The following is a 19,542-nucleotide window of genomic DNA, read 5'->3' as shown; positions in this document are numbered from 1 at the left end:
GGTCAATCGAACGCAACCAAAGCCTTTTGTTCCTTTCTAGGTTCATGCCCCCGCCGAATGTTGGAGGATACCGTCCAGGAACGGGGCGAGGTTACCCAGGCAGGCACATGAGGTCATTTACGCGATAACCAATTGTCGGTTTTTATTGGTTGAGCGACACTGAGTGAGTGACCAAGCCGTCTTTCGTTGACATTTGAAGTTGTTGTCACCGGGATGAGCGCTTCGTGATAAAGACAATACAAGAGGACTGCTAATGTACCAGCAAGGTTCATTTTAATTTAAACAGCAGTTACTGAGATTACAAAGGCATGGCGTATTGTTGGATTAAATAGACTAATCGAAGTCATCAAAATCCTTTGCCTTCTGTAAAACAAAACACCAAAAAATTTCAATTATATACTTACATGTTTAATATTAAATTTTAAAAATACATCTTAAAAATCCTATATGTTGTCGTGATTATTTTGTTTACTTTGTAGCCACAAAAAGTTGTCTCAAGCCACCTAAATAGGCGTTACTTTCATGCGCTTTTTTTTTTACCTTTTACCAAAAGCTTTACAAGGCTGTTCAAATAATTCGCTTTATGAGAACTGTGCATGCAACCGCAAATTGCGCATTTGCGCTCACAAAAAATAAGTCTTTACTTAAAATGGTTACTTTATAAATATGAATTTGAAAATGAGCTTTATTGTTTTGACTAAACGCTACTTCAGTTTTACCGTCGGCTAAACTTGGTGCTATCCAGTTTAACAGCGCGGACGTAACAGCGTGAGTGCGCAAGCCAATTTGTGTATTCTACTTCTACAGAACAAAAAAACAAAACCAATGTTTCGTCTTAAGCAATTTATCTCGGGGAGTAACCACTAACGAGCTAACCAAATCCAATAAACCGTCTCTAGACAAAGTTTGGTGATAAATCTTGAGTTTCTGATCTCCCCTCTGTAAAATAACAATGAAATAACTATTTTCTAGGTATACGAGAGAGAAACTGTGCTATCTCTTGGTGAAATATTCTCTCGTTACTCCGTTAACTCTAGGGCCGTCCGCTTCTATGCACTCACTATTGCCATGTATTTGTAAAGCGCGTTGATTTTAGTTCGAGGATGGTGAAGATGACACATCAGGAGTTCGCCGCCATGATTCCAACACTGCTCTGTTCAGAGAAGACTCCTCGCTTTGAGAACGAGGCAGAACCGGGCCTTGACCCGTGCCCACGGGACTCGGGCACCAGCTGCGGGGCTTGGTCCCGCGGGAACATCGTATGTGACTGAGGATGGCGTCTTCCTCGGTAGGAGATGAACAACTCAGGTTAACCTGTAACGAGACAGCATTCACTTAGTACAAAGACTGTTCTCCTTGAACAGAACAATTAAATGCTACCTCAACACTGAACTGCATACGTGAAGAACATATAGTGGCACGAATAAGCCTTGGCAGAGGTTCGTACCACAGCTAGAGATAGTACGAAACAGGTGCCGGCATGTTACCAAAGAGGAAGGAAGGAGTGCAAGGAATTGGTTCCATTATAAGCCACGAACGCGCGCGTTACTTGAGGCTAGTGAAGGGTTCACTGGGAACTATAAGCATTGGACGTACCGTGGATATTACCAAGTGTTCAGAGGATCTTGCGATCGTGCGTGACCCCAAATGTGGATATTCTGTCTATAAGCTATATCTCATTTCCAACGCTAACACAGTCATTTTCAAGAGTGCCCATTCCCCTCCCCTACCCTACCCCGGCTGATTCCCGGGCATCAGTAGTTTTGAAAATAAACTGGCAAATGCCCCATGGTCGGGATAAACGAGGTGCTGAAATGCTAGCCTCCCAAGAAGTCGTTTTTCAAATGTTCCACGGTGCAGTTGACAGAGACGTTGATTTCTGGGCTTATCATTGTACTAATAAACGTTTATTAACGCCAAACCAAATCTTGGTTAAGGCCTATTTCTCAGAATTGTAGCAGTGTTCCGTTCGTTCATTTAAGACCTCCTCTGGCGTAGTTAATCACGAATTTATTGTCTTTGCTGGTGAACTTTTCATCGAAACGAAGCGACAGTATTGCGAAGGGAAAATCACGGGGCTGGAGGTGGGGAGGGATGAGAACTACTGGAAATATGAAATCTTGAAATGGGCTTGCCCGTGAAGTGAACCACTTTCGTGTTTAGTATGTTAATCTTGAATATGAAGCCGCTTGAATTATTCAAATTTTCTGTCTAAGTTCGTTGCTTTTGTGAATGACGGGTTTTTTTTCTTTTCTTTCTTTTTCTTAAGATTAATTTCACCACCCACGTCTTAGCCATGAAAAACTCTGCTAATCAGTTTGTAATTGGCTCCAATGACGCAGAGATCCCGTCAAACTAGCCAGTCTCAACAAAAAGCGATTTAGACACGAAAGTATTTCTAGCACGCAATCAATTTCTAATCGGCCTAAAGGTAGATGTAATTTAACGCTTTTGCGTAGCTATAATCCACGATTCCGTTTTGGTTTTTAAGTGATTTACTAGTTTATGGGGTGGTCTCTGGAATGTTTTTTTATGTCCGTGACTGGATTGGCTCCGAAAAAAAAACTTGCGTGACCGCGCGTGATTAATAAGAGGCTTTTGAGACCGTTTACTTGAGGTAGAAAGTCACTTAGCAATTGTACCGAAGACACATCTTAATTCGAATTAAAATTTACTTGAACGTGAAATGTCTTCCTACTTTTTCCCACATTAAATTATTCGTCAGAAGATTTTTGCAAAGTTCATTTGCGCAATATATACAAGACCACCAGACGGCCGGAAGTGAAATTATTCAAAACAATAGAAACTTGGATTTTTTCAAAAAGGTTCTGTATATTGATTGTAAAACCATTTTTCCAAACGCGAAGAGAATATTTGCCTACTTTCCTTCCTTTGAAATACAGTATTTTATTCCTTTGAAATTGTTGCAGGTAAAAATTCCTAAAACCGTACTAAACATCTTGGTTGACCTGCCGCCGGAAGTGAAATAACACAAACAGTGAAATCGATAATCAAAGATTCTACATTTTTAAAAGCCCCAAAGTGTAAACAGAAATTTTACCTGATCATTCAAACAGTGAAGTGTATCCTTTCTGACGTATAAATATCGCTTGTTACAGCTGCTGCAATATCTTTCCGCGATCTCGTCTTGGTATTTCAAACTTCTCAGCCATTCAAGTATCTCTTTCCTCTCTGGATCCTCGCTCTGTAACTCTTCTCTTTTCTGTGCCTTGAGTGATTTAATTTCACGGAGAAGCTCGGCAACTTGCGAATTCAAATCCTCGATTTGATTTTGCAGCGTAGCTTCTTTGTACACCATATGAACGCGGTGCGAATCGAGCCGAGATTCCATCTCCTGTTTTAGTTCGCGTATTTTCTTTTCGTTTTCCTGTTGATTTTTAATCATTGCTTTGCGCAGTTCCGCGATGCAGTTGTGTCCCGATTCTTCATTTTTGCTCACCTTCAGCCCGCAGCCCATAGCACATTCAGCAGTTTGGAACTTGCACGCTTTCGAATGCGCCTCCAGATCGCGTCTTTTGAGTTCCTCTTTGCAGCCATCGTTAGAGCACGAAACCAACACAAAACCGCACTCCTCCTTCAAATGCGTCTTTAGCGCGTCCAGCCGCACCACAGCTTTACACCCGCGCGATTCATTGTCACAGCGTATCATTAACGCGTCCAAATCGTTTCTCATGTACCTGAAAATCGGCTTCAAGTCGCTTGGCCAAAGTGGTAACCGATCTTCAGGGCAAGTGTTGTAATGCGTGAGCCACGCATGGATACAAGACGAACAGAAAGCGTGTTCGCAAGGCGCTTGTAATGGATCTTCCAAAACATCACGGCAAATTGAACACAACAGACCCTCGTTGACTTTCTCTGAAAATCTCTCAATGTCGAACCCCATTTCACCTTCCTTTCGCGTGTAAAGCAGGATCACTCTAAGTTGTCCTTCGTTAACTCTGCCCTTGGTGTTGAAAGTGATCTTTCGTTGCGAGACACTCGATGATGGGCCAATATCCCGATTAGCCAGTCACGAACAACCTCTAATCACGCTCGATTCTTGTTTTGCTTTGAAAGCAATGAAAATAAAGAACTGAAGAATAGAAAAGTATCGCGGTTCACTGTGAAAATTTGTGTATAAATAAATAGCAGCTTGCTGTTATTAACGTGACTGCTCCGGGACGATGAGACGCCAATCGCATAAAGACGTCTTCAATTCAAACAGCTTAGTGACAGCTCTACATGACCCGCGACAATAACATAATTTCAAACAAATCCGTCACTAGTTTTGTTCTTCGCATGTAGTTGCTTGTCCCTCTTCTGTCTCTATGAAGATGGAATTTTCTTAAACTTGCCAGGTATCCGAGAAGTGCTCGAGCCAAGAATTGCTTGTTAAAACTCGACTTAATTCCGCATGTGATATTGGACGAAGTTTCGCTTTTAGCCCACGCAAATACATTTACGCGTCAAGTGAAATCAAATCCGCTTATGACACGACATGTGTCGGAGCGGGGTATCAATATAAACGTTCCTGTATGTGTACTTGTCGCCTAGTACACAAGTCCTCAATAAACTGTATAGACCCCTTGAAGTGAACTCCGCCTTGAAATATTTTCACTTGAACGGCAACTAAGGGGTGAAGTATTTTGCAATTTGCTTCCAGAAATTAATGTAAAGGATGTGGTTTGACCAGCTGCCTGTAATAAGCGCTTTTGAAAGCTCATGTCATGACATAAATATACATAAACTCGGGTCAAACATATAAACAAAAGGTTTTCGTATATTTACATATTCATTCAAGCTAATTGTTTTATGGTCAAATGTTTGTTCATTACTTATTTAGTTCTTCCTTTACTTTCACTGTTTTGAAAACTTAGTTCAAGTTTCATTCCTGACTGAATTATTTTACAAAATCCTGTAGAATTGAACATACCGACGACGTTAAATTTTCATTCTGTTTAATATTGACAAGATGATTATGAAGCGTTTTAAGTGCAAAGTCGGCCGAACAAAAGAACCCCTTAAGCTGTATTAATTTATTGTTTTTGATGTTTTTTATGATACAAAAAACCCCGCTAACTATAAAGAGAACGCCTTTATTTGAAAATGTTGAACCCTGTAGGATGTTCTGTACAAAAGAAACCACAAACATCTAGAAAAATGTATATTTGGTACAGCCTAACACTCCGGCACACTTTCATGCTTTGGCATTACATTGAAAATTGTATTACAACAACATGTTAACTTCGACAACCAACTTTCAATTAAAACTGCTTGTAATACTTCGTCAGCAAGCTTATTAATTCCTTTAAAAGAATAAATTCTTGAAATTGCTCAGCTAATTAGCGAAGAGAATAGAAAATCCGGCGAGTTTGACCACTGGGTGGCAGTTTGGCGAGGCGTCATCTTATATAAACAGTTTTTTAGTGTGTGCTGAACTGAGTAAACAGACCGGGAAAAGCTCTATTTTAACCGCTAACTAAAGTTTATGTTATGAAAAAATTTATGATCTTTCAGTTTGAAGGGTTTTATTTACAGCTATTTCAATTAACGTTGTCGGTTCAAAGCATAAAGCTAAAAGACAAGACCGAAAGTTTACGTGGGATTTTTGTGAATTTATGCCTGGAGAAAACATAGGTTGTAATTAGCAGTACAATGACCTGCACGTGCAGGGATGATTTTGATGAAATTATTCATAAAAAAAATCCCACAAAACATTGCGGTCTTGTCCTCTAGCTTTTTTAATCCGACAACGTTAATTGAAATAGCTGTATACTGCATTATTTGAGTGTTGTTTTAGTGCTTTGTTTTTATCTCGCATTGTGACTGATAAAACTGCATTTACAATCAGTTATTTTTCAGTTTATTTTTTCGCTCCTGGTCGATGTAATCTTTTTTTCAGGATGGCGAGAGGCCCTGCTATGCTCAAAATGTACCAACCTCGTTCCCAGGGTCGTGAAGAGGCGAGACCCTGGTAACGAGGTTGAAAATGTGAAGGGGGAGAAATAAGATTTCAAATCGTATAATAAACTAGACGAGCTCGACGACGAACGGTACCCAGGTCTCCAGTCCCTTCCCTGCTACTGGTCCATTCTCGACCCCAGCTCTTCCCTTTTTCGCATGACGGAAGTCAAGAAATCTCGTACCCAGAGTCCTCAACCTTTTTGGCCAGCGGTTGGTCGCCAGGAGAGACTCTGGAAAATGTGAAAAAAATTAATTTTTATTGATTGGCTGCCTCATAACAGATTGCATTGTTTTACCGCAGAAATCCTGCGGTTTCCCAGAGTCTCTCCTGGCGACCAAGCGCTGGCCAAAGGGCCTGAGGACTCTGGGTACGAGATTGGAAATCAAGCCAAAGCTAAGGCTCTGAGGTGCAGCTGCAGGTGGAGAATCCCGCGAGCCGCAAGAATTTCCCGCGTAAAAATTGCAAGAGACAAAAACGCAAAAAAATAAATAATAATAATAATAATAATAATAATAATAATAATAATAATAATAATAATAATAATAATAATAAATACAAAAATAACGAGGTTTTTCTCAGTTCAGTTTCGGAGAAAGTACGGTTTCATAAGTCTTCTGTCTTTGTTGTGAGTCTGTCTGTATCAAACCTTACGATTTAGTAACCTCAAGGCCCAGTCGTGTCTCAATAATGCGTTTTCAAAAGTCTCCAGTTTCCCCGAGCCAATGACGTAGCAAAATAGCGTTTTCATATCGTTTTCACCTGTCCACACTAAAACACTCGAAAATGATGATAACGGCTACAGCTTGGGTACGGAGCCCGCAGAGGACCATCACAACTCGTCAAAAAATAATAACTTGTGATGGCCCTTTGCGGGCTCCGTAGTTGCGCATGTCGAAATAATGCTCGTATTTGGACTGGAACCGACGTCGAGTGACGCTATTTACGGCATCATTTTCAGAAGTCTTCATCCACACTAAAAAACAAGCGTTTCCAAAACGATGTGTTTTCAAAAGTCTCCACTTTTGAAACCGTTTTTCAAAGTCTTCGTTTTCATCAGCGTTTTTTGCGGTTTTATTGTGGACTCCGGATAGGCGAAAACGTGTGAAAAAGGTTTTTGTTTTCAAACGAAAACGCGTTGGTATAAACGGGGCCTTAAAAATCGTTTTACATGCACCTCCGCTAATGTTATTTGCTGCATAAATGCCCTTTATGCAAACATTTCTACACTGGGGAGACAGGAAGGAGGCTAAGCGGCCGATTTCGTGAACAGTCTTCGAGACGTTGAAAGAAATGCAAGGATATATCTAATTAAAGCAGTCGATCGTCTCTCGACAATTTAATCTGCCGGTGAACCACTCTTTATACAAACTACATGGCAGTCTGTGGCATTTCTCTTCATCACGGTAATACAGAAACCTGCAAAACTTTAGAAAAAATATCATCTTCAAAATCGCTCTTCATAGAGGTCTTCATAGGTAACGTGGAAAACAGAATAGATTAGTCGTGGCTCCCACCCTTATCACTCGGCGGCCATGTTGAGTCTCGGGGGAATAAAAAGATTTGTTTTCGCACGGCAAGCCTTGGCCAGACGCTAATTCAGTGCGTAGCTAGCCATGAAAAAACAAAGCTTTCTATTCGACTGAGACTCAGCATGACCGCCGTGTGACGGCTAGCTCCACTGCTCACTATATAAAGCCAGGAGCTTATGTCATAAGCTCCTGATAAAGCTCGTCAACCCACAATTCCTTGATTCGCTCTGACGAAGGGGTAACCCTCGAGAACGTGAGCACTCGAATCTCTTTACGGTGGCCAATTTACCTTTAGTTATCACTTATGTTAATAAACCAAACAAACGAAGGGACTGGCCAGCGCTGTGTGTCTTTGTTTATACTGTTTGAATACGGACAACCAACCCGGGGGGGGGGGGGGGGGGGAGGACACTCCAAAAAAAATTGGGTAGGGGTGTGCGGCCCGCTTCCCAAAACCCTTACCCTATTTATGACCAAAATCTGCGATTTTTCCTACCCAATTATGACCTGAAGTAGCTTCTTCTAAAAAAAAAAAAAAACGAACCCAGGACTACAGTGCAAAAATCTATACCCTATTTATTACCAAAATGGCGGCAAAGTGGCTAAAATCGATACCCTATTTATGACCAAAACAGCCGAAAAACCATACCCTTTGGCGCCGCACATACCTATATAGCCCATATAAGGGAGTACCCCCCCCCCCCGGGACAACCAATCGATCTCGTCCCCAGTGCCCGCTTTCCTTTTGCGTTTGATCGCGGTGGCGCCATAATTTTAGTGGGGCGAGAAAAGAGTGGATACGAAAGTGGATTGAGGCACGCAGGGAGTCACGGGAAGGAACGAGGGGGACGTCCTTCGATTCCAATCTGAGCCAACGGCCGATTGCTTCAATTCTGTTAGGAGTTGCGCGCCCAGCTTTAAAATGCAATAAGTTTGAACCGATTGAGAATGACTTGACGAGGATGACAATATAAATGTATAGCTCAGTTTGTACTGGCATCGCACCAAAGCTTTTATAGCGACAAAGACTGAGAAGTCATCAGTTTTTGTTCATTTTCATCTTTGTACAGAAAGGCATGGCAATGGACATCAAAGAATTCGATCTCGAAACAAGAGCATGGCCCGAAAAAATTAGGACGGGATTTCGCATAACTCTTAATTAGGACATGCATATACAGATATTTATTATAACTGTAATTTATTAGGATAGAGTCATGTTGTTATTTGTTAACAAGCTGTAATTTTTAAATTTCAACTGTGTAAATCGAATCATAGTTGTATATTACTAAGTTATTTAATTATGTTTTGAAACTTTAGAAGCATTGGTTTTTTTTTTTTTCAGATTTTTGTGTCCCAGGCAACTTCGTTCTGTACAGCGTGGCTTATTAATGAATAGGCCATTTTAATGATGGCGTCATTTCACTACAACTACCAGAATTCATTTCGTTTTCCTTTTCAAATTCCAATTTTGTCATCCCAGAGGACGGCAAAGAACAATATCTCTAATTAGCATGAGAAAATGAAAAAACTAAAGAATACTGATAGTTGCAGTCAAATGATGCCATAGTGAAAATGTCCTATTCACAGAGTTACCAGCAGAGTTACTGAAATCGCGGTCACCTGTTCATTCTATCCAAGCTACGAACAGTGGGAGGTTGTTTATATTTACATTTGTTTTATTAAAAAACGCAACGTTTATTTGCCAAGCTGCGCTCACATGTTATTTTCTTTTCGATAGCTAAACCATCAGCCCGCGGGAAAAGGGATACAAATATTTAAGCGAGCGACCGCGACATGACAGCGACGCTAAACTTGGTCGATAATGTTAGCATGTAAGCATCACTCCAGAGTGCAGCTGACTAGCTGGACTACAATTTAAAAGATCTTTCACCGTGTTTTAAACTTTAATGTGAAATTAAATGCCCACAAATTAACTGCAAACCCAAACAGTCCCATAGTGAATGAAAAAATGTATTTGATATCATGAAGTGAAAATCAGAATTGGCTAAGGAGTTGGAAAACATTTGTTTTCGAATGAGGTTGTAGTTGGTTTGAGACTCAACTGAGGTACTCGTGTTTGTAGAAAGCTATTTTTGACGAAATTCCATTAATTTACACATTAAAATATCTTGTCTAGAGGATAAATACCTTCATTATGGGGTGACAATTATAATTTTGGAGCATATGTATTCGACGACGCGATAAAAAAAAACTTTGATGACCCCAGCATACTACAGTTTATAACAGGGCTACAACACCTTCTTCATTATATGTCTCGCCTCTCTTATATTGAATACTTTACATTTTGTTCAATACCACGTTCTTCACAATCTTAAAGTTTTAATCAATAAGACAGCAAATTGGCCTCAGATTCCTTTGATTAAAAACTGTCTCGCCGCAGTTTAAAAATAAGCAACTTAAGAACGAGATTAATTTGAGAAATAACCAAGATTCTTCAAATATTAATGACGGCAAATACACTCACAAAGATCCAGCGAACATTTTTTTAGTTGTTCAGAGATCCAATTTGGTTCGACCGACAAGTTTGGTCTTGGAGTCATGCTGTTAGTTAGATAATCATTATACCTGCATAGTGCCGATAGCTAGACAAGGGACTTTTGGTAAGTCAGAAAATTTACCTTTACACGACCCAACGTAGTTTCTCTTTGCCAAAGAAACTACTCTAAAGAAGTAATAATTCTCTTGCCCAAGGCAATGCTAAATTTGTGACAATTCCGTCGGATTTAGTGGTAAAGAAATCTACAATTCCTTCAGTAAAACGCCAGCTCGAAATTGCATAGCACTGGAAAACAAATTCTTTTGATTTTAGAAAGGGGATCTATGTACTGTTTAGTTAAAATACAAACAGCAGTGTTTTATCAAGCTTAAAAATTCTGAGCATTTCCTTTCTGTAGTATTTCTAATTGATGTATTTCTGTTTTAAAACGTGTTTGATTGAAAAATGCCAAACAAAAGCAGCCAAAATAACAAAGGATGGTGAGCGATAGTTGTACAAGAATTATTTGCAATCTGGTGAGACTGGAACATACACCGAGCAGTCAAAACTGTGATGAATCAATTCCTTGGGAAATTGTAAGTGGATTCCATTGCTGTTTTGTGGGCTGTGCAAGCGGTTTGGAATATTCAGTCGCTCCAAGATGCCGCTAGCTAAAAGATGGTTTCGGCCCGCGTTAAAACTGTGGAATGAGAGATATTGAAAGAAGCTTAAGGAAAGTTTCGCGAAGTGCCACGAAACGAATCTATGGATTTTTTAAGGAGTGGCACATTGGGAGGGACAACACTGATTTAAGACGGAAGTTTAGAGAGCTGCTCATTCGCAATTGACAAAGAAAGCGAGCAGAGTTTGGACACAGCAGAATCGCTAAATTTGTGGTTGACCAAGTTTGCATTGCATTGCATTACATTTTGTTGGTTTGTTTCTTTTTTGGCTCTCTCTCTCATTTGAATTGCTAATTAGGATGTGAGGTTGAGACGAGTCAATCAGTTATCACTGAATTTATCTCGCCTTTTTTTCTTCAGCATGTCTTGTATCATAAAGACCTCATTCGTGCGCAGGGATCATCAACGTCCTATTTACAAAAACAGAGTCACGAGCTTGGTTAAACTTTTTAAGTCTCAAATAAAGCCGAGTAGCCTTTCATTTCATGCGCAAGCTAGTTGAAACATGTGCTGCTTCATGTGTTACGGTGACATTTATCGTGAAAATCAAGATTCTTTTACGACTTTAGTAGCTCAGCCTGACGGATTACACCTAAGACGGGTTTGAGGGAAGTCTTCGCCCAAAATAAAGGTCTTTTCGATTTGTACCCTTGTAGAATGTGAAAGGGAAGCGAAATTATAAATTTTAGTATTTTTAAAGAGGGTCGTACCTGAAAAACTCAGCGCTCCTGCTGAGACTGAAAGACGACTCAGACACGAGAAAAAAATTACACCCTCGGGGTGTCTTAAAAACTTAGATCTCCTGTATGTTTTGAAAACTCAGAGACTCAGCTCCGCCCACCTGGGTGACTCGAAAATTTAGAAACGAGAAAAACACACCCTCGGAGTGTCTTAAAAACTTGTATGTTTCGAAACCTCAGAGACGTACTTAAAGTCAGCCCTCAGGGTGTCTCGAAAACTCAGACCCCTTTTAAGTGTCTTTTAGACTTAGAGCCTCTGGGTGTTTTGAAATCTCAGAGAAGGAATTCAGCCCTGCCTGGGTGTCTTGAAAACTCAGTCCCAAGAAACCAAGATCCTGGGACGGGGTGTCTTAAAAGTTCAGATTCCCTGTGTGTTTTGAGGCAAGGAATTAAACTCAGCCCTCTGGGTGTCTAGAAAACTCAGATCCGAATAAACACCCGGAGGGCCCGGGGGGGGGGGGTACTCCCCTATATAAGGCATATAGGTATGTGCCGCCCCAAAGGGTATGGTTTTTGAGCCGTTTTGGTCTGAAAACGGGTATAGATTTTGACAATTATGGTCTGAAATCGGGTCGGGTTTTTGGGGCGGGGAACATTTACGAAAGCTTACGAACGTATTTTTCTTCTCAGTACGTAACTGTCACGACTAACTGATAGCGAGAAAAAGAAATAGATAAACTATGTCATTCCAGCTTACTTTTACTCCTTGCGTCAACTTTTGTTCGGCACTGATGCATAATTATCAGGTCTGAAAACGGGTATGAATTTTAGATGTCAGGTCTGAAAACGGGTGTGGAAAATGGCATGTTTAGGTCTGAAATAGGGTCGGGATTTGAAGACCCGGGCGGCACACTCCCACCAAGAATTCCGAGGAGTACCACCCCCCCCCCCCCCCGGGCCGGAGGGGTGGGTGGGTTTTTGTTTTTTGTTTTTTTTAACAACAACAACAACAACTTTATCAAATATTCATATCTTTTACAGGAATACACACAGCCCGCATATAGCAGAGCAAATCGAGGCGGGCTGTGTGAGTTAATAATTATTACAAACATGCTGGCAAACGGACAACTTAACTTTAACTTAACTTAACAGATTTAGATAAGGCTATACATCAAAATCTGAGTATTTCGTGTCTGAGGCTTGACAGTCTAACGGTTTGAGGTTTCGTCATACTCGTGTGAAACATTGCGAAAGGGTAAGGGTTTAACTCCCGGTGGTGCCCCCGTGTTCCGAATTCAAACGGAAATATTAAAAGTTTAAAATGGTCTTGATACCAATCAAAGTGGTGGCTCTGCAGGTGTTTCTTGTACAAATAACTCACTTATTGTTTACAAAAAGAATGTGGACATCTTATCTACCAAAATAGAACTACTTTAGCCGTGATATTAAAGCTTCACCGGCTGTCGAGTCTGACATTCGAGCAAGCATGTTCTCTGGTGCGGTGTGATAGACTTGGAACCGATTTACAAGGGTTCAGCTAGTCTCGCTGATTTCAGAATCCCACAGTGTAAATTGACGAGTTTTGGCTCATAGGTAAGCAGAATTTTTTTTGTAGCGACTGATTCTTTTTCATTTCAGATTTCGGTTTAGAAATGTATGTTATTGTATCCAAACTTCTGAGGTAAAAATAGAATTTCGAGCACTGATTTGAGCCGTAGTGGTTAATGATAACGTCTGTTATTGAAAAGCAGAGTATTTTCAATCTTGTTCCTTCATTCTATTTTGAATTGCAAGGTAGCTAGGCCATCAGAAATTAAAAAGAATGATATTTCATCATCTCTTTACGCAATGGATGTGCTCCTGAGTTGTAACAATTAAAAACTGACCTAATGACTGAGAAGTCCTGCAAGATAACGTGTATTATCTCCCGACCCCGCTGAGATACACTTATACTTTTAATGGCAGTGATTTTATACAGCCTGGCTGAATGTACTGACCAAGATCTGGAAAGGAAATTTTTGAGGATTGCGTTGCACGGGCAGTGATAAGCCCATTTATTTTCTTTAAGTCGTATCTAAAGCCTGATTTTCACCGCCAGCGATGTACTTCATGTGCGAGAACAGCCCAAATGCAAGAGCCCTTTAAACTGTGAGAAACTCAAGGATAGAAATCGCATCTTTTTAGAACTTAACTTTGTAGGCATTTCTCGGGTTTGCATACTTGAAGCTCTTATTATTGCCCTTGAGATGAATGCACCACTAGTATACAAATATACTGATACACTCTAATCGGTGAGGCTTTTTTATTTAAATACCGATAAACGATATTGAAAGTTTTCGCAGTATTGTAAACATAAGCGCATCTGCCCTGCGATTAGGGAAGGAGTAGACAGGCTCTGAGAGAAACATGTACAGTCACTGTGGTTACCAACTTGGTTTGAATCGAGAAAAAAAAAGGCGGGGCCCATACCGAACATGTTTCAGTGAAAAAATAACATTAGCTTTTCTTGAGTTCTTGATTAAAACAATACAGGACCGCGACCTGGTATTCTTTTTATCTAATTATAAATGGCAAAAGGTCATCATGTTTTGCAATAATCGGAACAGAAAGATGCTCAAAGTTCAACATCAGGACACGCAATGTTTGATCGGTGCCTTAATGACCTCAGAAATTTGGATGATTATAAAAAAAAATACTAGCGTTTTCTTTATTGTTATGCCATCTAAAACCTTTCGTAACCCCTTGAAAATTAATTCCTTTTGTCTTCATAGACACAAAAAAATGTGGTTGGGGGGAGCAAAGAAGGGCTCAAAGAAGGCGCAGTGGTGAGAGCACTTGCCTCCCACCGATGTGGCCCGGGTTCGATTCGCGGACTCGAAGTCAAATGTTGGTTGATTTTATTGTTGGTTCTCGTCCTTGCTCTGAGAGGTTTTTCTCCGGGTACTCCGGTTTTCCCCTCTCCTCAAAAACCAACATTTCCTAATTTCAATTCGATCTGGGTTATTGTCAAGCACTTTATCATGAGTCTCTAGCTCGGGAAATTGCGCAAGCACTCCCCGTGTTATTAACATTAAATAAATTACTTTACTTTACTTTGAATTAAATAAACTACTGATTTTACTTTGATTTCGAGACTATTTTGTAGAACGAAATACCCACCTCACAACCAAAGTCTGTGCGTGAAATCCCAAAGTATTACTATTCAAGTGACAGCTTTTTAGAACAGTTGTGCCTACGCTATGGTTCATCTCATTATCTTGACCCCATTTCAGTGACACAAAACGGTTCATTTCGTTGGACATCTGTTCGAACGACCTTATCTCCCCAGAAATTCAGAATTAGTTGTTAAGCCGGAAAATCTCAAGTCTTAATTAATTTTCAGTTTGCAATATGTCAGCTCCAAATTTCGTAACTCTGGAAGACTAATTCCTTTCGGATTCGAAGGGGCAAATATGTGGTTAAAAACAATAATCTAAAAAAAGGGCAGCTGGCATTTTCGTCAAGCCAACAACAGCTAATAAAATTTGGGTAATAAGATCCCCTTTCATAAAAACTTTCTGCAACTTAAATGTTCGGGTAAAGCATCCGAACATATAAAACCGTATTAGCTTACACACAAAAAAATATGCATTTAAAAGGCCATAAAACATCTGGGAACACAGCTGACCCGGCTGCTATATATATATTGTTTTAAGAGTGAAGTATGAACTTGAAAGGGTGACTTACGGTTGTTATTATCTCAAGTATTTTATTGATGTAAGTCTGTAAAAGATTCGAAATCTCTCAACGTCCAGTCTAGCTTGTCGTTGTGGTCTTGCCAAATTTTAGTCACTCAAGGAACCGTTAATAGATTGACTATTTCCCAGACCAAGGGTGCAGCACTAGATGAATCACTAAAATGTCTCTCCATGGTGTCAGTACCGTATTAATTTTCTCTAAAAATGTTCCACCTTCTCATGTATGAATAACTGCCTCTCCAATGCCTCAATGCCTCCCCCCCCCAATCCCCCAAACTTGAAAAATCTCTCTATTTATAGGGTGACTTATGATTGTTGTTATCTCACGTATTTTATTGATGTAAGTCTGTAAAAGATTCGAAATCTCTCAACGTCTAGTCTAGCTTGTCGTTGTGGTCTTGCCAAATTTTAGTCACTCAGGGAACCGTTAATAGATTGACCATTTCCCAGACCAAGGGTGCAGCACTAGATGAATCACTAAATATGTCTTTCCAAGGTGTCAGTACCGTATTAATTTTTTCTGAAAATGTCTCACCTTCTCATGTATGAATAACTGCCTCTCGAATGCCTCGATGCCCCCTCCCCCCCAACCCCCCAAACTTGAAAAATCTCTCTATTTATAGGGTGACTTACGATTGTTATTATCTCAAGTATTTTATTGATGTAAGTCTGTAAAAGATTGGAAATCTCTCAACGTCTAGTCTTGTTTGTCGTTGGGGTCTTGCCAAATTTTAGTCACTCAGGGAACTGTTAATAGATTGACCATTTCCCAGACCAAGGGAGTGACTAAATATGTCTTTCCAAGGTGTCCGCACAGTATTAGTTTTCTCTAAAAAATGTTCCACCTTTTTCATGTATAAATAACTGTCCCTCGATTGCTTCGATGCCCCCCCCCAACCCGGTCCCCCCTAACTTGAAAAATCTCTCTTCACATTTTGTTCATTAATGATGTCTTTGCATGACCAACACTTGGACATCTTTCAGTCCATCTTTATCCACACTTGAGACACTCACTTATCTCTATATTTATGGTGCTGTTTGAGGCTCCACACTTCTGCTGAATACATCCGATATTTCCTTATCTTCGTGATTAACGTTCTTTCTCTTATAACGGTCACTGACCTCGAGTAATGTCCTGCTTTTGCTTTCAGACAAAGAAAATTTTTCGGCGAATCACTGAAAGCTTTGTTCGTTCGAAGCAATTAGTCTGTTGTAGATAATAACATGTTTTAAAAGATGCAATAAAATGCTATATTCATATTGAAAAAAATATACATTTTCTCTCAATTTTTTTTCAAATTTCACGTGTCTCCCAGCCTCATTTTTTTTTTTCAGGTTTGCAAAGCGGCCGATCTCAGCACCGATTTCTTTTCCAAGGCTAAAAAAAAGCTGGTAAAAATTTGCACTGAAGTCTCGACACCAAGTAATTATTTCTCTTTCCATTTATCAAATAAGACTTGACGGCAACAGCACAGCATATATAAATAGCGGAAACTGTCTGAAACTTATCCGCGAATGAAGTGACAATTGAAATCAGAGTTTCCTGTGCTTTTGTACAGTTAAAATCTGAGTGGTCACTCAAGCCGGATAAATCTTGTCAGAATAAGAAATTAACTCGTGGCTTCCTGGCCTAAAAAAATGTTTTTATGGCTTTCTCGTCATGCCGAATCGGAGTCCTGAAGCTAACTTAGATGTTTCATTTATAAGATTAAATGCCAATTTTAATTTATTGCACTCGTGCCTAGCTTTACATCGGCTAAATACGTCCATCACCGCTGACACTTGATCCATAGACCCTTCCACGTTTCTTTTTTTTTTCAATTTTTGATAAGGACCAGTTAGCGAATATCCATCGACACTACTGGAAATAGCGCCTTCGAATTAGCAAACTTGCCAAGTATGAAAGTGAAATGTCAGAAGCGAGCGAAGATATCGCTCTGCAAAGTCGCTAAATTTTACATTTTATGGTGGGGGGCACATATCCTCCTTAGTTTTCAATATATCACTCTCAAACTTGGCAGTTTTATTGATTTCAAAGCGTTCTTTCCAGCGGTATTGATGGATTTTCACTAACTAGTCCATGTCAAAAGTTTAAAAAACCGTATTGATGAATACAGCACTGACAAGGACCACATGCAAGGCCGCTTTACAAGGTGAAACGATGGTATAATTTGTTCTGTTTCAACGAGAAATCGGGAAAACGCCAAAGGTTAGTGTGTAGCACAAGCTTACCATTTTCATCCAACAAGAGTTCATATATCATGGGCTCCCAACGAGGACATTAAAGTAAACCAGTTAAAATGTTGCGGTTTCTGCATTCCCACATCAGTTTTTGACCTTTTAAAATCACTAACACAGTATCATCTCCATGTTCGGATTCTTTAGCTGAAGATTTAAGTTGCCGAAAATTTTTATGGAGCACGAAATCTTTTTAAGGAGAGATTTTGAATAACATTTGGCACGGCAAAATTCAACGCTAAGACGTTCTTAAAATAATAAGAAAAACTCAAAGACTTAAAAAAAAAACTGACGACATTTCGACGCGTTACATCACGTCAATACTATTATCAAGTCAAAAGCAGGACTGAATAACAAGTGGCAATACATAGATAACAAAACAATAGCAATTTTTTTACAGGCCCTATGGGTACAATATCCAAAGGCGAAATGAAGTAATAAATAAATAAATAAATAAATAGCAATAAAAATATAATAGCTAGCGTTTGGCGCGAAACGAATCAGTTTGAGTGTTTAGAGAAAGCTTGATGTCCTTGATGAAGAGCAGCATTTCGTAAATCAAAACAGTCAAACGTGCTTGTCACATTTCTTAAGAACTTCAAAACAAATTGTTATTGGGTTCCTTTTTGCGCAATCAATGTTTCGCGATGATATGTTTTCCGATGGCAGAATAAAAATGCTCACTGAATGAGTTGATGTAGGTGGCGGGAGGCCTCGCCAGTATGTATACCCAACAAAATTTACAACCTCAGTTACATGTGTTTGCAATCGGAGGCTTGATTTCCTTAAAACTCAGAATTTGTGATATTTTCTTGCTTGTAGAAACAGGCTGTATGTTGACATCAATTTTGGATCCTAGTGACTGTGCAGTTTTGTTTTGCGGATGTGACTGGTTGAACGCTGGCCTTTAAACTGAGGACAATTTTAATTTATGTACCCTGATGGAACCTGTGGATTTGCGTGTTGTTCTCTATGTTCTAGGTCGAATTTGTACATGGTAGAGTCGACAATATCTTTGGGATAGTGCAACTTTGAAAACATGGTGCTCACTGAAGAATTTCTGTCGGAGCAGAACAGTTCAGTTCACGTTTTGTTTTGTTTTACATGTTTTGAGCCAACTAAACAACAAACCCAGGATTGGATCGTCTGATTGCTGGTTAGGAAGAAGTGAGGGTGAAGAAATCGATGAAAACTGTTTATAGTTTTCGCATTCAAGGAACTATGCATACTGTAAATCCGTAGTACTTGTAAATTAAATTTCGTGTTTACTTTTAATTTCTTCTTGCGACTTCGGTTGACAAAATGAACGTGGCAGCGTGTAGTCTTATCAGTGATATCAGGACAAAAGATTGATCCTTTACCGAGGGCAAACAATAAACATTTATCTTATTTTATCTTAATCTTTTAAACCCTCGATAAAGGATCAATTCTCTTATCCTGTATACTCGATGATTCATTTATCATGAGCGGGAAAATTGGCGCTGCCTGACTAATTTTGAGATCTGAAAGCGGGGTGAAGGGTCTGCACAACTATTTGACCAAACTGCATTTGTGATAAGAATAGTTTTACATAACTGACATAAGGCTGTCGATAATTAGACACCATACTTGTCATCAGCTTTGTTGTTCTAGTGCTTTTTCGCTTTTAAATCTGAAGTTTAGTCTGGAAAATCTGGCACTAAAAGACCTTAAAGACGGATATGTTCAGTTCGATAACGCCGGCGTAACTGGACTGACATATCATGTATTAATTGCCGTATTGAGTAGCTAGCAAGCTCAGTCAACAGTGACTTGCGTACGTAGCCCGACGCAAATGTAAGGTAAGATAAAGTAGAACATATTTTCGCATGAGTAATTACAAATTGTAGATGTTCGTTGCATTATGTAAGCGTTAAATGTACCATAAAATAGAGTACCATAAAATGACCGAGTTTAAATTTAAAATTTCTCATATATAACAGTTTTGGCATTAGAAATGTTATATCTAGTGTTTCTCCAGTCTGCTGCTGCTTTTTGTCTAGACTATCCGCTGCCACGTTCTTTTTGTCAACTGAAAATTTAATTTATTCGTAGTTGACACAGTTTCTTGAATGCGAAAACAATAAACAGTATTCATCGATTTCTTCACTCTCACTTCTTCCTAACAAGCGATCAGACATGTTCTATCCCAGGCCTTTATTTTCTAATCCTCGATCTGCTGTTTAGTTGTTTAA

General features: G+C 39.6%; 3 protein-coding genes across 6 annotated transcripts in view; 2 read left to right on the top strand and 1 right to left on the bottom strand.

The window, feature by feature from the left end:
- The window catches only part of LOC146462426 (protein virilizer homolog), a 42,093-nt gene extending 41,661 nt beyond the window's left edge, over window positions 1-432 (top strand). Inside the window, exon 56 of the mRNA XM_085085660.1 lies at window positions 41-432. Within this exon, the coding sequence (XP_084941786.1) occupies window positions 41-128 (88 nt within the window). The 3' untranslated portion in view covers window positions 129-432. The remainder of the gene's footprint in view (window positions 1-40) is intronic.
- Window positions 257-4,653, bottom strand: LOC146462425 (E3 ubiquitin-protein ligase NRDP1-like). Its single transcript, XM_085085662.1, has 2 exons — window positions 3,062-4,653; window positions 257-1,314 (listed from the first exon to the last, which is right to left on the bottom strand). The coding sequence occupies exons 1-2, from the start codon at window positions 3,902-3,904 to the stop codon at window positions 1,093-1,095; spliced, it is 1,065 nt and encodes a 354-aa protein (XP_084941788.1). The 5' UTR covers window positions 3,905-4,653; the 3' UTR covers window positions 257-1,092.
- A 5,393-nt stretch (window positions 4,654-10,046) lies between these two features.
- The window catches only part of LOC146462424 (rhodopsin, GQ-coupled-like), a 37,426-nt gene continuing 27,930 nt past the window's right edge, over window positions 10,047-19,542 (top strand). For 2 of the 4 annotated variants that reach the window (XM_085085652.1, XM_085085650.1), the window contains exon 1: window positions 17,028-17,300. The gene's annotated coding sequence lies outside the window, so the exon portion shown is untranslated. Of the gene's footprint in view, window positions 10,116-17,027; window positions 17,301-19,542 lie in introns of those variants that run through there. The other 2 variants (XM_085085653.1, XM_085085651.1) reach the window with 2 other exon arrangements.

Source organism: Pavona decussata, unplaced genomic scaffold (assembly GCF_977016875.1).
Source record: "Pavona decussata unplaced genomic scaffold, jaPavDecu1.1 SCAFFOLD_188, whole genome shotgun sequence".
Lineage (NCBI taxonomy): Eukaryota > Metazoa > Cnidaria > Anthozoa > Scleractinia > Agariciidae > Pavona > Pavona decussata.
The sequence above is the reverse complement of the archived record's forward strand: the minus strand, read 5'-3'. Positions and strand labels throughout refer to the sequence as shown.

What these genes read in the sequence shown, in the direction of transcription:
- LOC146462425 (XM_085085662.1), bottom strand. Translation starts at nt 3,904, where the DNA reads ATGGGGTTCGACATTGAGAGATTTTCAGAGAAAGTCAACGAGGGTCTG. An exon ending in TTCACTGTTTGAATGATCAG is followed by an intron (nt 1,315 to 3,061) that starts GTAAAATTTCTG and finishes GTCTCGTTACAG; the next exon opens with GTTAACCTGAGTTGTTCATC.